General features: G+C 45.9%; 1 protein-coding gene across 5 annotated transcripts in view; it reads left to right on the top strand.

Moving 5' to 3' along the window:
• Positions 1-11,034, top strand: part of FAM227A (family with sequence similarity 227 member A) — a 317,179-nt gene extending 306,145 nt beyond the window's left edge. For all 5 annotated transcript variants that reach the window (XM_033929448.1, XM_033929447.1, XM_033929446.1 and 2 more), the window contains one exon: positions 8,478-11,034. Coding sequence is in view for 1 of the 5 variants with exons in the window: in XM_033929447.1 (XP_033785338.1) it covers positions 8,478-8,502 (25 nt within the window). In the remaining 4 variants the exon portion in view is untranslated. The remainder of the gene's footprint in view (positions 1-8,477) is intronic.
• The last annotated feature ends 2,765 nt before the right edge of the window (positions 11,035-13,799 follow it).

Here is a 13,799-nt window from a genome sequence, read left to right as displayed (position 1 = left end):
CCTAGGGGTCTGGCTATGGGGAATGGAATCACAGGTCAGGGGCAGGCCCGACATGCGAGGCAAGTAGCTGATTCCTCCCAGCAACATCCGCGGTGGTTGTCCTTGCTATTTGCTGACCACTGGGAGGAGGGGGGAGTCAGCAGAACATCCTGATTGCAATCAGCCCTGCATTCAGTCCTGGTCCTGCTAAATCAGTTGGCAATAATGAAGCCAGAAACCGCGGGGGTCTTCCCTCTTGCCAAGTCGCTATAGGCTCTGTCTGTCTTGATTCCGCCCCTCAAGAAAAGGATGTAACTTCAGAGGGAAGCGGGATTGAGACCGGCAAAGAAATCTCTGCAATAGAGTCTGGCCTTTATGATGATCATCAGAACATCACTAAAAATGAATGCGATGCATTAAGAAATGTACAACAGAACACATCCATTGCTATTCAAAGAACAGTCAAGGGAGGAGCTAACATACTCCTGAACAAGGTGGATTGCATGAATGAGGTACAGAGGCAGTTGTCAGAATCTCTAGTAGACCAGAGGTTAGATACATATCTTGCTGAAAATGCATAAAATTGAGGATTTGTCAAAGAAAGGTAGGGATGCAGAATTTCTCATTGGATCTTAGAAAAACAAAATACAATGGTACCTTGGATTACGAGCATAATCCGTTCCAGGAGCATGCTCGTAATCCAAAATGCTCGTTTATCAAAGCGAGTTTCCCCATAGGAAATAATGGAAACTCGCTTTGATGAGTTCCCCCCCCCCCCCCGAGAACCGGCATTGCTCCCCTCGAAGGCCCCCCCCGTGATCAGGCCCCCCCCTGCGATCCGGCACCCCTCCTGCCTCGAACCAGCACCCCCCCCGCCACGATCCGACCCCCCCCCGCCACGATTTGGCACCCCTCCGACACGATCCGACATCCCCCCCGACACAATTGGGCACCCCCCCCGCCGCTTCTTACCCTCATCTGGGCACTCTTGAAAATCGGCTTCCTCCTCTGCTGGGCCTTGAGCATGCATGCTCAAGGCCTGCGAGTTCACGTTCAGAACGTGAACTCGCAGAGGCCCAGCAGAGAAGGCCGATTTTCAAGAGTGCCCAGATGAGGGTAAGAAGCGGCGGGGGGAGGGGTGCCCAATTGTGTCGGGGGGGTCGGATCGTGGCAGGGGGGTGCCCAATCGTGTCGGGGGGGGTCGGATCGTGGCGGAGGGGTGCCCAATCGTGTTGGGGGGGTCGGATCGTGGCGGGGGGGGTGCCGGTTCGAGGCAGGGGGTGTGCCGGATCGCAGGGGGGTGCCAGATTGCGGGGGGGTGCTCGTAAATCGAGCCATGCTCGGTTTCCGAGGCACCGATTTTGCAAATGTTTTGCTCATCTTGCAAAACACTCGCAAACCGGTGCACTTGTAAACCGAGGTACTTCTGTACTTGTATTTTAACCACCAAAGTAGTATGGTCTTAAAATACACTTTTTCAAATGCAACTGATTCCCTATGAATATCTCCAGATTTCTTGTCTTTTGACGAACTCTTTCCCTTTTCAGCATTTTGCTTAGGGGCCGTTCATTTGATCTTTGCCTAGGGGCCGTTCATTTGATCTGTCACCATCTGTAGAATTCTGAGCATCAGAGCTGTTACCATCACAGCTGGCGCTAAAAAAACGCTCTACAGTTTTGTAAAAGGGGGGATAAAATAGAAATACATAGACAAAGGTTCAATTGAACCAGCAAGAAGCTGGACTCTGCATACAATGCAACACCACAGAAACAGTGACACATGTCTCCTAAAGCAATAAATAAATAGAAAATTTTTGTTCTACCTTTGACTTCTCTGGTTTCTGCTTTCCTCATCTTCTTGTTACCAGGTCCGGATTAATCAATAGGTCCAGTAGGCACATGCCTAGGGCCCGAAACTGTGAGATGGGCCCGCTGAAGGAGGACAACTCACCTTACTATTTTTTTAAACAGCAACGCCCCCCCCCCCCCCGCAATCAACAGCAATGGGCCTCCCATGCAGCAACGGCAACGGGCCCCCCTGCAGCAATAGCAACAGGCCCTCCCCCCCCGCTTGCATCAAAAGCAACGGCAACACGGCTGGATCTGTTACTGGAAGGTCTCGCGATGACTGCTTCTGCCGGTCCATCCCCCTCCAATGTCACTTCTTCCAGAGCAACTATGTGACGTTGGAAGGGGATGGACTGGCAGAAGCAGTTCTCGCGGGACTTTCCTGTAACAGATTCGGCCGCGTTGCTGTTGCTGTGGGGGGGGGGCCTGTTGCCGTTGCTGTGGGGGGAGCCTGTTGCTGCGGGGGAGGGGCGTTGCTGGGGGGGTAACCCATTACCGGCAGCTGCAATGTTTGGATGGGGAGGGAGAAAGGAGCATGGAAGGGTGGTGGAGGGAGAGAAAGGGGGCAGGGGTGGTATGGAAGGGTTGTGAGAATGATGGTATGGAAGGGTGGTGGATTAAGAGAAAGGGGGCAGGGTGGTATAGAAGGGTGTTGGAAGGAGAGAAAGGGGCTGATGGAATTGGTGTGCAGGGGAAGGGGAGAGATATAAGGGGAAGGATACTGGATGGAATTGGGTTGAAGGGAAAGAAAGGTGGCAGATGCTGATGGAAGTGGGAGGAAGGGAGAGGAGAGAGTGAAATGCCCAACGATGGAGGTGTGGGAAAGGGAAGGAGAGGAGAGAGATGCCAGACCATTGGAGGAGGGAAGAGAAGATGATGGATGCCACACCAATGGGGGGGAAGAAGAGATGGAAGGGAGAGGCAGACAATTTCTGGAAGAGGCACAGAAGGACAGAAGATGAAAGGAAGAGAGTGACAAGAAGATGAGAGCAGAAACCAGAGAAGACAAAGGTAGAAAAAAAATTTCTTATTTATTTTTTTGCTTTAGGGGACATGCATCGCTGTTTCTGTGGTGTTGCATTGTAAGCAGAGTCCAGCTTCTTGGTGGTTTTATTTAACCTTTGTCTAAGTATTTCTATTTATCCCCCCTTTTACAAAATTGTAGAGCATTTTTTAGCTCTGGCTGTGGCTAAAAACCATATTAGTTTTGTAAAAGGGGGAGAGGTTAGTTTGTGATTACATATTCCATACTAGGTGAAGGTGTTTTCTGTGTTCTGTTTGTATGAAAGACATGTTTTTTTTGTTAGCGTTGACTAGCCTTGTTTGGCGAAATGCATCAGGCATGGTTGTTGGGAGCACCTTGAATTAACCTGATTTGAATCTCCTTATTTTTCCGCCAATCTTCTTTTGTTTCATGTTGGATTCTTTGGTGGACTGCTTGCCTTGTTTTTTCATTGCAAGTTAATATACATGGAGTGGAACATACTAGAGGAGTTACAGATTTGGTTGTTTATACATAGTAACATAGTAGATGACGGCAGATAAAGACCCGAATGGTCCATCCAGTCTGCCCAACCTGATTCAATTTAAATTTTTTCTTCTTAGCTATGTCTGGGCAAGAATCCAAAGCTCTACCCAGTACTGTGCTTGGGTTCCCACTGCCGAAATCTCTGTCAAAATCTACTGCAGCCCATCTACACCCTCCCAGCCACTGAAGCCCTCTCCAGCCCATCCTCCCCCAAATGGCCATATACAGACCGTGCAAGTCTGTCCAGTACTGGCCTTAGTTCAATGTTTAATATTATTTTCTGATTCTAGATCCTCTGTGTTCATCCCACGCTTCTTTGAACATATGGGAAATAGTTGGTTGATGTAGAGTGAGGCAGTTGAGAGGCGTTATAAACTTGGTTATTAATATAGACTTATATTTCAGATAGTACTAGCTGATTACCCGGCGTTGCCCGGATATTTATTTATCCCAAAATGTCCAACCCCCTACATGTCCCACCCCACTATGTCCCACATGTCCCACCCCACACGTTACCCCCCCCCCCCCCATGTCCCATATGCCCCACCCCCATGTACCAACCCCCTACCCTCCACATGTCCCAAAGGAATGTCCCTCTCTATGGGGCTGAACTTAGACTTAAACGGCATCGGGAGTGTCGGTATTCATCTCTGTGAGCCCGAAAACTATGGTTGGACATTAATATCTGTCGCTTTTGATAATTTTAACATATACCACCCCCCTTCCCACCCCCACAGTATTTTAACCCCCGTCCCACCTGCACAATATTTTTCCCCAGATAGTAAGTCATATGTGTACCAAGTTTGGTTGAAATCTCTCCATGCGTTTCAGAGTAGTATGCTGAGTATTCATCTGTGAGCCCGAAAACACTATGGGGTAGATACTAAAATCTGTCATTTCAATCATTTTTACATATCCCCCCCTTCCCACCCCCACAGTGTTTGTCCTCAGATAGTAAGTAATGTGTATGTCAAGTTTGGTTGAAATCTGTCCATGCATTGAAGAGTTATGCTGGAACATACATACATACACACACACACATATATTCAAATTATAATGTGAAATATTGACAAAATGAATACAATACAACTAACGCAAAACTTGATTATAAACAACATTTTAGTTTCACCTCCAGGAGCAAGAACATATAAATTCTTGGGTGAACCCACCCTTGAGCAAGCAACATAGAGTTGTGGGCCGCGAGACCCCCAGAACATATCACCCCGGGTAGTGAGGGATCTGCATACCAAGTTTCGTTCAAATCGGTCAAGCCGTTTTGAATTACTGTGAGAATGGCAGCTTTTTACATTTTTTTCCATTGACATGAATGGGTGAAATCTGATTTTCTGTTTGTAGCTCCGCCCACGTGTGCAGGTGGGCCGCGAGAACCCCCAGAACATATCACCCCCAGGTAGTGAGAGATCTGCATACCAAGTTTCGTTCAAATCGGTCAAGCCGTTTTTGAATTACTGTGAGAAATGGCAGCTTTTTACATTTTTTCCATTGACATGAATGGGTGAAATCTGATTTTCTGTTTGTAGCTCCGCCCACGTGTGCAGGTGGGCCGCGAGAACCCCCAGAACATACACCCCAGGTAGTGAGGGATCTGCATACCAAGTTTCCTTCAAATCGGTCAAGCCGTTTTTGAATTACTGTGAGAATGGCAGCTTTTTACATTTTTTCCATTGACATGAATGGGTGAAATCTGATTTTCTGTTTGTAGCTCCGCCCACGTGTGCAGGTGGGCCGCGAGACCCCCCAGAACATATCATCCCAGGTAGTGAGGGATCTGCATACCAAGTTTCGTTCAAATCGGTCAAGCCGTTTTTGCGTGATCGCGGCACATACACACACACATACATACATACACACATACATACCTCCGATTTTATATATATAGAAGATTACTGCTTTACAAATATTTGAACACTTTTATATATGCATGGGAAGGGTTCAGAGTTAAAGTCCTGGGTAAGTAGGTGGGAAGAGAAGGAAGGAGGATTTGTTCAGAGATGTTTGGGGGTTGCATAGAAGAAAAACTGTGCACTGGTATGCTAATCTTTGTTTGTTTTGAATTTTTTTAAAAAAAGAAGTACAAGTGGAAATAAAGAAGTAAATAAGAAAACAGATAAATGGGGCGGGACATGGGCGGGGTAGGGCTGGGGGGCCCAGTGTACTTGGGTGCCTAGGGGCCCTCGAAGAATTAATCCTGCCCTGCTTGTTACTCTCTTCCTTCCATCCACTGTCTGCCTTCTCTCTGCCCCTATATGGCATCTTCTCTGCCCCTTCCAGAAACTGTATGCCTCCCCCTTCTATCTCTGCTTTCACCCCCATTGGTCTGGCATCTCTCTCCTCTCCTTCCCTCTCCCTTTTTTCCCTCATTTTCCTTTTCAATTTATTTTCTGCATCTGTCTAGATTACGTTCTTACTACCCTCTCATCAATTTCCTTTTTTACTGTCTACCTAAAGCTCGCCACCTCTTTCCCTCACCCCCTCCAGTATTTCACTAACTCAGTCCTTTTCCCCCATCATGTGCCCTCTTCCTCTACCCCTAACATCTAGTACCTTCTCTCTCTGTCCACTTCCATCCAGCATCTGCTCTCCTCTTTCTCTCCTCCCATTTCATTCCTGCATTTGCTCTCTTATCTCTCCCATCCGCACTTCCATCCAGCATAGGCTCCCCCTCTACCCTCCCCACTACCATCCAATGTCTGCCCTTTCTCTCTCCATTCACCCCTCTTCAATTAGCATCTACCCCTTTCTTTCCCTCCAATCCAATTCCCTCCAGTATCCTTTCCCCATATGCCTCTCTCCCCTTTCCCTGCACACCAATTCCATCAGTACCACCCTTCCATACCACCCTACCCCCTTTCTCTCCCTCCACTACTCTTCCATACCAGAAGTCCTCCTCCCTTCTCTCCCTTTATGCAGCAAGGTCCCACGATGACTGTAACTGCCGGCTGCCGGTCCACCCAACTCTGACGTACTTGCTCTGGAGGAGAGTTGGCAGCTGCGCTGAGGTGCAGGAAGGTCCCGCGATGAGTACATCTGCTGGCTCTGCTCCGGAAGAAGTAAGTTACGTCGTGTCACACAACTTTCCCCTGCTCAGGCCTTCAGGCGGCTTAGCCGTGTTTTATCCTGACCTGTCGGCATGGCTTCCCCAAGAAAGAGGAAGGCCTTTCAGGTAAAATAGACCTAGGCTCCTGCCTAGTCTGACCAGGCCACACTGAGATACATTTGCCAATAAAGGGAGACACAATTCAGATATGGTCAAATTCTCATTCTTAGGCTTTATTTGATAGGGAGTCTGAATACCGTCAGCCACCCTTAGGATATGCATAAATCATGCACAAGAAAAAATAGTTCCTACAATTGTTAGAATGGCCTAAAGTCCAAGTTTAGCATACAATTGCATTCCCCTGGACTTTCTTTGCTTTAAAGCTAGTCCTCTTCACCAGGGTTCAAATAAAGTAATGCCATGAAAATAAATTCCAAAACAATGAAAGCAAAAACTGCATAAACATAGCAGGCAAGTAAAGTAGCAAACTTTGGAAATATAGTCACAAACTCCTCAGCTAACCTTGCAGGGTAAAGTATTCAGTTTCCAGCTCTGACTAGTTCAGAGCTCTGCTGTTCAATAGAGCTTATCAGCATCAGCTGAGCTTTTCAGCTGACTGAGCACAGCAGGGCTTTAGATAAGTTGTTAGTTTTAGAAAGGCTTTATCACAGTGGCTTGCAAGCTAAGAGATACAGCTTCTTTAGCAAACAAAACCTCCGGGCAGTCCCAGAGTAAAATGAAGAGGTTTTCCTTCTCTCCCCAATCAGTGACACCTGGTCTTTGGTTACAGAGAGCCAGCACACCAAAGCAGCTTAGATAGACAGTTTCCTTGCTTCACTTCAATTTATGGACTAACCCTCCATTCCCTCTGGGTTACAGTTGGCATCTAAAAAGCAATTCAGTTGTGTCCATTGCCTCAGCTCTTTCCGGGTTCTCAGTAGCTGGGCTGAAGCTAGGAAAATCCTCCACAATATCCACATCCTCACTGCTGTGGGGCTGAAGAGAGATACTCCTCCCCTCACCTTCCTGCTTTCTCTGCTGCTCATGCCTTTCTGTTTCTCTATTCTCTGTGACTCTGTGATTCAGGGCTCTGCTTTTACATGTGTCATAGCCCCATCTCTCTCTCCTAGGAGCAGGGGGGTTGGGCTGGAAAATCCCTATATGGAAATAACTCTGGTTTCTCCTAGGCTGAAAATGTGAATACCGTGCAGGACTAGGGTCACCACTTCTCAGCAAAAGTCCTAGCATGGCTTTCTGATGTATCTATTCTGGTATGGCACACTCTGCTGGATATTTGTAGGCTCATACCCTTCCTGCTCACTGTCTGAGGGGTAGTCAGCCATTTCTATATCCTTACTTTTAACCTGGTCAGCTCTCCTGACCAGGGACTGTGCTCTGCTTTTATCCATCACAGAGACAAAGCTGGCCACGGGTTTGTCACAGTCAGAGGGGGTGGCCCTGGCAGACGCAGTCATCGTGAGACTTTGACACAACTCCCTGCGTCTGCCGGGTCCACGCCCTCTGAAGTAACTTACTTCTTCCGGAGCAGAGCCGTCAAACATACTCATCGCGGGACCTTCCTGCACCTCAGCGCGGCTGCTGACTCTGCTCCAGAGCAAGTACATTGGAGGGGGGTGCACCGGCAGTCGCGCTGAGGTGCAGGTCATTTTCAACAGTAGGCAGGATGTTCCGGACCTGGATGGCTATCTACCCCCTTAGAGCGTGCACCCGGGGCGGACTGCCCCCCCCGCCCCCCCCCTTCTCTTGGTACGCCACTGGTAACTGGTTATCCTGCTGTCTTCAGAAAAGCAAGATTACTTTTCCTAAGACCAGCAATACTGGAAGTCCCATGTACACAAAAAGGTGCACCCAAGATTGAGAAATCAAAGCCACTTGGTTGCTTCAGGTGACATATCCATATGTAATGTTACTGGAAATTGTACCTTTAGATTTCAAAACCATGTGTTGTGATTGCTGTGCTTCAGGAATACTGTTTAAAAATTAACACTAGGTGGGTATACACATTTGAATTGTTGATGCTATTATATTCTCTTTTGCTCCCCAGACAGCCCAAAACAGAAACCAAATGATGATCTTATGCAGGCTTTGGAAGAATCGCTGCAAGACAAGCAAATGCATTCTGTCACTTTCACATGAACAACTCTGTGATGGTATCAGCTCAAGTACCTGGATGTTCCTCATTGGCTTATCACGTGATATAGTAACATTAAATCATGTGACTTGGTCTATATCATATGACCACCCTAAAGTGCAACATCAGAAGTTTGTCAGATATTTTTTTTCTTTCATATTTGCTTACTGATAAGGTAACTTTTCTCATGAAAATTCAACCAATGCGGGCCATTTATTTTAAGGTTTGAATCACAATATTATTTTAAAATGGCCCATGCCCTCTGCAATTATGTCTTTGATGTATAAATTAACAACATAGTCTGGCCTATGCCTGTTGTGACTATATGAGAAATCATCACCTGTAAGATCACCAACCCCGAATTGGAAGAATATCTAATAGCTACACTATTCTATATCCCCCCCAAAAAATGGTCAAGTGCAAAAGAAGAATTCTTTGAATTCCTCTCGTCCAGTACCATAAAAGGCCAATATAACATACTTCTGGGAGACATAAATGTTCACCTAGAGCAAAGGGAAAAACCGGAAGTGACAGAAATCGACTTGTTCCTAAATACCCTGGGCTTTGGAATTCCTGACAAAGAGGAAACACATGAAAAGGGACACCAACTGGACATCGTCACTTTTTCCCACAAAGACCCCGACGCCCAAAAAATACAATACCATATAGGAAACTGGGTTAAATGCATATGGTCAGACCACTATACCTATAATTTTGAATTACGTTGGCAAAAGAAACACTCAACAGAAAAACATATAACCAAAACCAGTCTGAAAAAAACAGTCACCCGCGGAAGCATCATCAATCCAAAAGAATTCTGGACCCATTATGAACTACACCCCAAATTAGAGGAAGAGCAAGATTTCCCCACTAGATGGGATAAATTCACAAAAGACACGCTCAATCAAATAGCTCTTCTTCAATCATACGAAAAGAACATAAGGGCATCAAAAGAATGGTATGACGCAGAATTATTAGCACTTAAACAAGATCTCAGAAAATTGGAAAGAATATGGCAAAAAAACCGACAAAGTGGAAGATAAAATTAAATGGAAACAAAAAATGAAAAATTACAAAAATCTGATCAAAGAAAAGCGTTATAACTGTTATGCACAGAAAATAGGAGCAGCCAATACAAACAGCAGAGAACTATTCAAACTAGTAAACAAAATAACAGACACCACACAGATACTACAGAACCACCATGAGCAAATCCCAGCGGTCACCACCCTAGCAAACCACTTTAGGAAAAAAATCACTGACTTAAGAGCCTCAATACCCCCTCCTCCACCCAATCTCGAACTCAATCACATATCGCAGAATAGTGAATCCAGTGGCGATATGAGCTGGAAGCATTTCGAGCCCCCAGATTGGAACAACTTCCTTGCACTCTTCAACAAATACTCCAAATCAAATTGTCTACTAGATGAATGTCCGTCTCAGATCATGCAAGATGCAATACCAGAATTTAAAAGGGATCTATTTAACTGGGCAACATACTCTCTCAAAAACGGAACTTACCTGGAAAATATGGGACACATCCTTATCACACCCATACCCAAAGACCAGAAGATCTCGCTCACAATGGCGTCCAACTACAGACCCATAGCGAGCACCCCCTTCTTCACCAAAATGCTGGAAGGGCTGGTCAACTTGGAATTAGTAAATCACTTAGATAAGTTCTCTCTCCTAAATGACCACCAATCAGGCTTCAGAAAAGGATTCAGTACTGAGACAGTCCTAGGCTCTCTCCTTAACCACCTATACGACCTTTTCAATCAAGGTTCCAGCGCCCTGGTCCTACAGTTAGACTTCAGCAGCGCCTTCGATCTCGTGGACCACGAAACAATGCTCAGGTGCCTAGACGAAATGGGAATATCAGGAAGAGTATGGACCTGGTTCCAAGGATTCCTAACCAAACGGTCTTATCAAGTGGTCCATGAAGGAACTTACTCTAAACTCTGGAAAAGCCCTTCGGGAGTCCCACAAGGCTCCCCCTTATCTCCCACCTTGTTCAATATATACATCTCCTCCCTAGGCCACCTATTACAAAGGCTTAACCTAACTTATTACATATACGCAGATGACATCTCCATATTAATACCAATAACAAATGTGACCTCAGCAAACTCAAAACAAATCTCCTCCATCATGACCGAAATAGAAAAATGGACCTTAAACTTCAAACTGAAACTAAACTCAGAAAAGACAAAGTTTTTCCTTGCTAGCCCAAACGAAAAAATCTCCGCAACTACAATACATGTAAATGGCCATGATCACCCAATACAAAAAACCATAAAAATGCTGGGAGTCACCCTGGACACCCACTTGACTTTGACTGATCACATAAACTCAGTGACCAAAAAATGCTTCTTCATCCTTTGGAAACTGAAAACCATAAAAAAATACTTCGACCCGCTATCCTTCAGAATATTGGTTCAGTCACTGATTGTCTACTTGGGGATACCTAAAAAAAATGTGAGAAAACTGAGAATAGTACAAAATACGGCCATCCGCTTAATATTCGGACTAAAGAAAAGCGATCACGTTAGTCCATTCTACAAACTCCTTCATTGGTTACCAATTGAAGCACGAATTCTGTTCAAATTCTCCTGCCTCTGCTACAAACTAATCTGGGGATTGGCCCCCAGCTACCTACTACCTCACTTCGAATTCCACTCCTCTACCAGGCCTACCAGAAACCGTAACCTCTTCACCTACCCAAACATCACAGGGTGTAGATATCGTACCTTCTTTGACAGAACATTCAAATTCCAAGCAGCTAGACTGCTCACTTGGCTAGGCTACTTCACCGATGCTGCCAGAGAATCATACAGTGTCTTTAGGAAAGAACTAAAAACCACCCTGTTTAAGAAATTCATAACCTAACCAGACTTTCCCCCCTAAAAAAAACAACAAAAAAACCCAGAACCTCCTCCCATCCAAAGAAGCCCGTCCACCCTCATCAGCCAAAACTCCACCTTTAATTGTTACCAGTTTGCTCACTGGTGCCCGTCCTCCGTTAATGTACCAAGTTAATAAATTAGTTCCTCATCAACATTCTTAAGTTATCTTTATCATTTATTCAGTCTTACATCTTGTAACTCATTGACCGCGCAATCTCCTTTCTCCTTTCCTACTTATGCTCCCAATTTCCGCTGATTGTATAAAATTACTCATTGTGAAACCGTGTAATTCACTGACACTGTAATTTTCCTTGTACTATCACAAGATGTTCAATGCTATACTCTGTAATTCGCTGTCTGTACAGTTTTCTTCATTGTGAACCGCCTAGAAGTCGCAAGATTGTGGCGGTATATAAGAATAAAGTTATTATTATTATTATTATCATGTCTAATATACTAGCATGGACAGGAAAAATTGGGCAATTTGTATGGCACAGTTGTTTTTTGTCTATATATCTTACTGTGTAAATTAGTGTATTATGTATATCATTGAGGTATTTAAGATCCCTAAAAAGTCTCATCTCTTAAGAAAAGGGCTTCTCAGACCTGTGATGGAGTGAGCGATGACTCACTTTATGGCAAGAACAAACCGCAAAGCATGCCGGATTGTTTTTGCTTTGTAAAATTGTATGCATTTGTGCTTTCTTCAGGATGCCCTGAGAGGGAACCACAATGATGAAAGTTAGGCACAGCAGCCACAGAGGACTCTAGTACATGCCTGCCTCTGTGTGAGTGTGACCTTGCAAGAGATAACAGACCAAAAAGTAGTAAATGATTATCGTCTAAGCAGGGAAGCCATTTTAGATCTATATGAAGAGAGCAGAACTGATATTGATCCATCAACAGTTCAGTCCCATGCAATGCCTAGAATGGTGAAGCTGCAGACTGTCCTGCAGGTACAGGAACCTTCCAGAATGTGATTTGGTATAGCAGCAGCAGGGACCCATCGTCTGTGTCTAGACATTTAAGCCAGGTACTGCGAGCCCTGAAAAAACTTGCCAAGAACTACATCAGCTTCCCAGAGGGGGGAACAACCGCGGAAATTTAAACTGGACTTTATCCAGATTGTTGGTATGCCTAATGTCATGGGCACCATTGACTATACCCATGTCCTAATTACTTCCTCACTGGATGAAGAGATGATGTACCACAACCATAAGATGGAATACTCCTTGAATGTCCAAGTGGTCTGCGATTCAAGTCTGAGGATCTTTGATGTTGCATCCAAGTTTCCTGGGAGTTGCCATGATTTGTATATCCTAGCCAACTTTGCCCTTGGGCAAAAATTTGCAGATAGAAAATTTGGCCAAGAGTGGCTATTGGATGGCTACTAGATAAGTACAATTGATTGAATGTCAAGTGCCACATGTGGTCTGTGGAGGGCTGTGTATGTGGTGGGTGGAAGGTGATGAAGGAATTTGCGTGGGGGGGGGGGGGGAAGGGGGCCATTGTACAGTGTCACAGAGACCCCGTGTAGCGCAGTAGAAATCCTGTGCCAAGTGCCCAACCAGCCCCTATTCCCTCCACTGAGCCTAGGTTTGATATAAAAACACCTCAGTACAGAGACCCACAAGTTTCTAAATCACCTAGGTTTATTCCTGTGCCTTTAAGAAATAGCAGACTTTCAGGACCCCTGATAAAGAGTGAAGGCTCCTTTAAGAATTTTCCTGAGGCAGCCAAGGGGGTGAGGCGAGCTAAGGCAGGACCTTTTATTCCCATAGCAGCCCAGATCAGGAGAGGCAGGGAGGAAGCAGCAGGAAGCCATTGGAGGCTGTCCCACACCACATGGGTGATTGGGAGATGGAAGATGTGAGCCCGGCCCCAGAGCCAGAGATTCCTGCAGAGGAATCCATCCCAGACTCCACTATGCAGTGGGAAAATACAGTGGAACCTTGGTTTGCAAGCATAATTCATTCCAGAAGCATGCTCGTAAACCAAAGTGCTCATATATCAAAGCAAGTTTCCCCATAGGAAGTAAGGGAAACTCACTTGATTGGTTCCACATACCCCCCCCCCCCCCAGGCAGGCCACTGATGCTGTTCGCTTCCACCCCACTCCCAAATCCCAAAAAGCCCCCCACCACCAAGAACCAGAATCCGTGAGCCCCCACCCCCTGAGAACCCGGCATCGCCAGCCCTAACCCCGATCTGGCATGCTGGTGCTAGAAGAGCCTGCCTTTTGCCACTGATCTCTGCTGGGCTGGGCTTGAGCATCTGCCGCATGCTCAAGGCCTTCTGGCTCCTATGCTCTCCTCCGAGAATCTCATTAG

This window comes from Geotrypetes seraphini, chromosome 2, assembly GCF_902459505.1.
Source record: "Geotrypetes seraphini chromosome 2, aGeoSer1.1, whole genome shotgun sequence".
NCBI classification, from domain to species: domain Eukaryota; kingdom Metazoa; phylum Chordata; class Amphibia; order Gymnophiona; family Dermophiidae; genus Geotrypetes; species Geotrypetes seraphini.
Note: the sequence above shows the minus strand (reverse complement) of the source record. Positions and strands in the feature narration are given on the sequence as shown.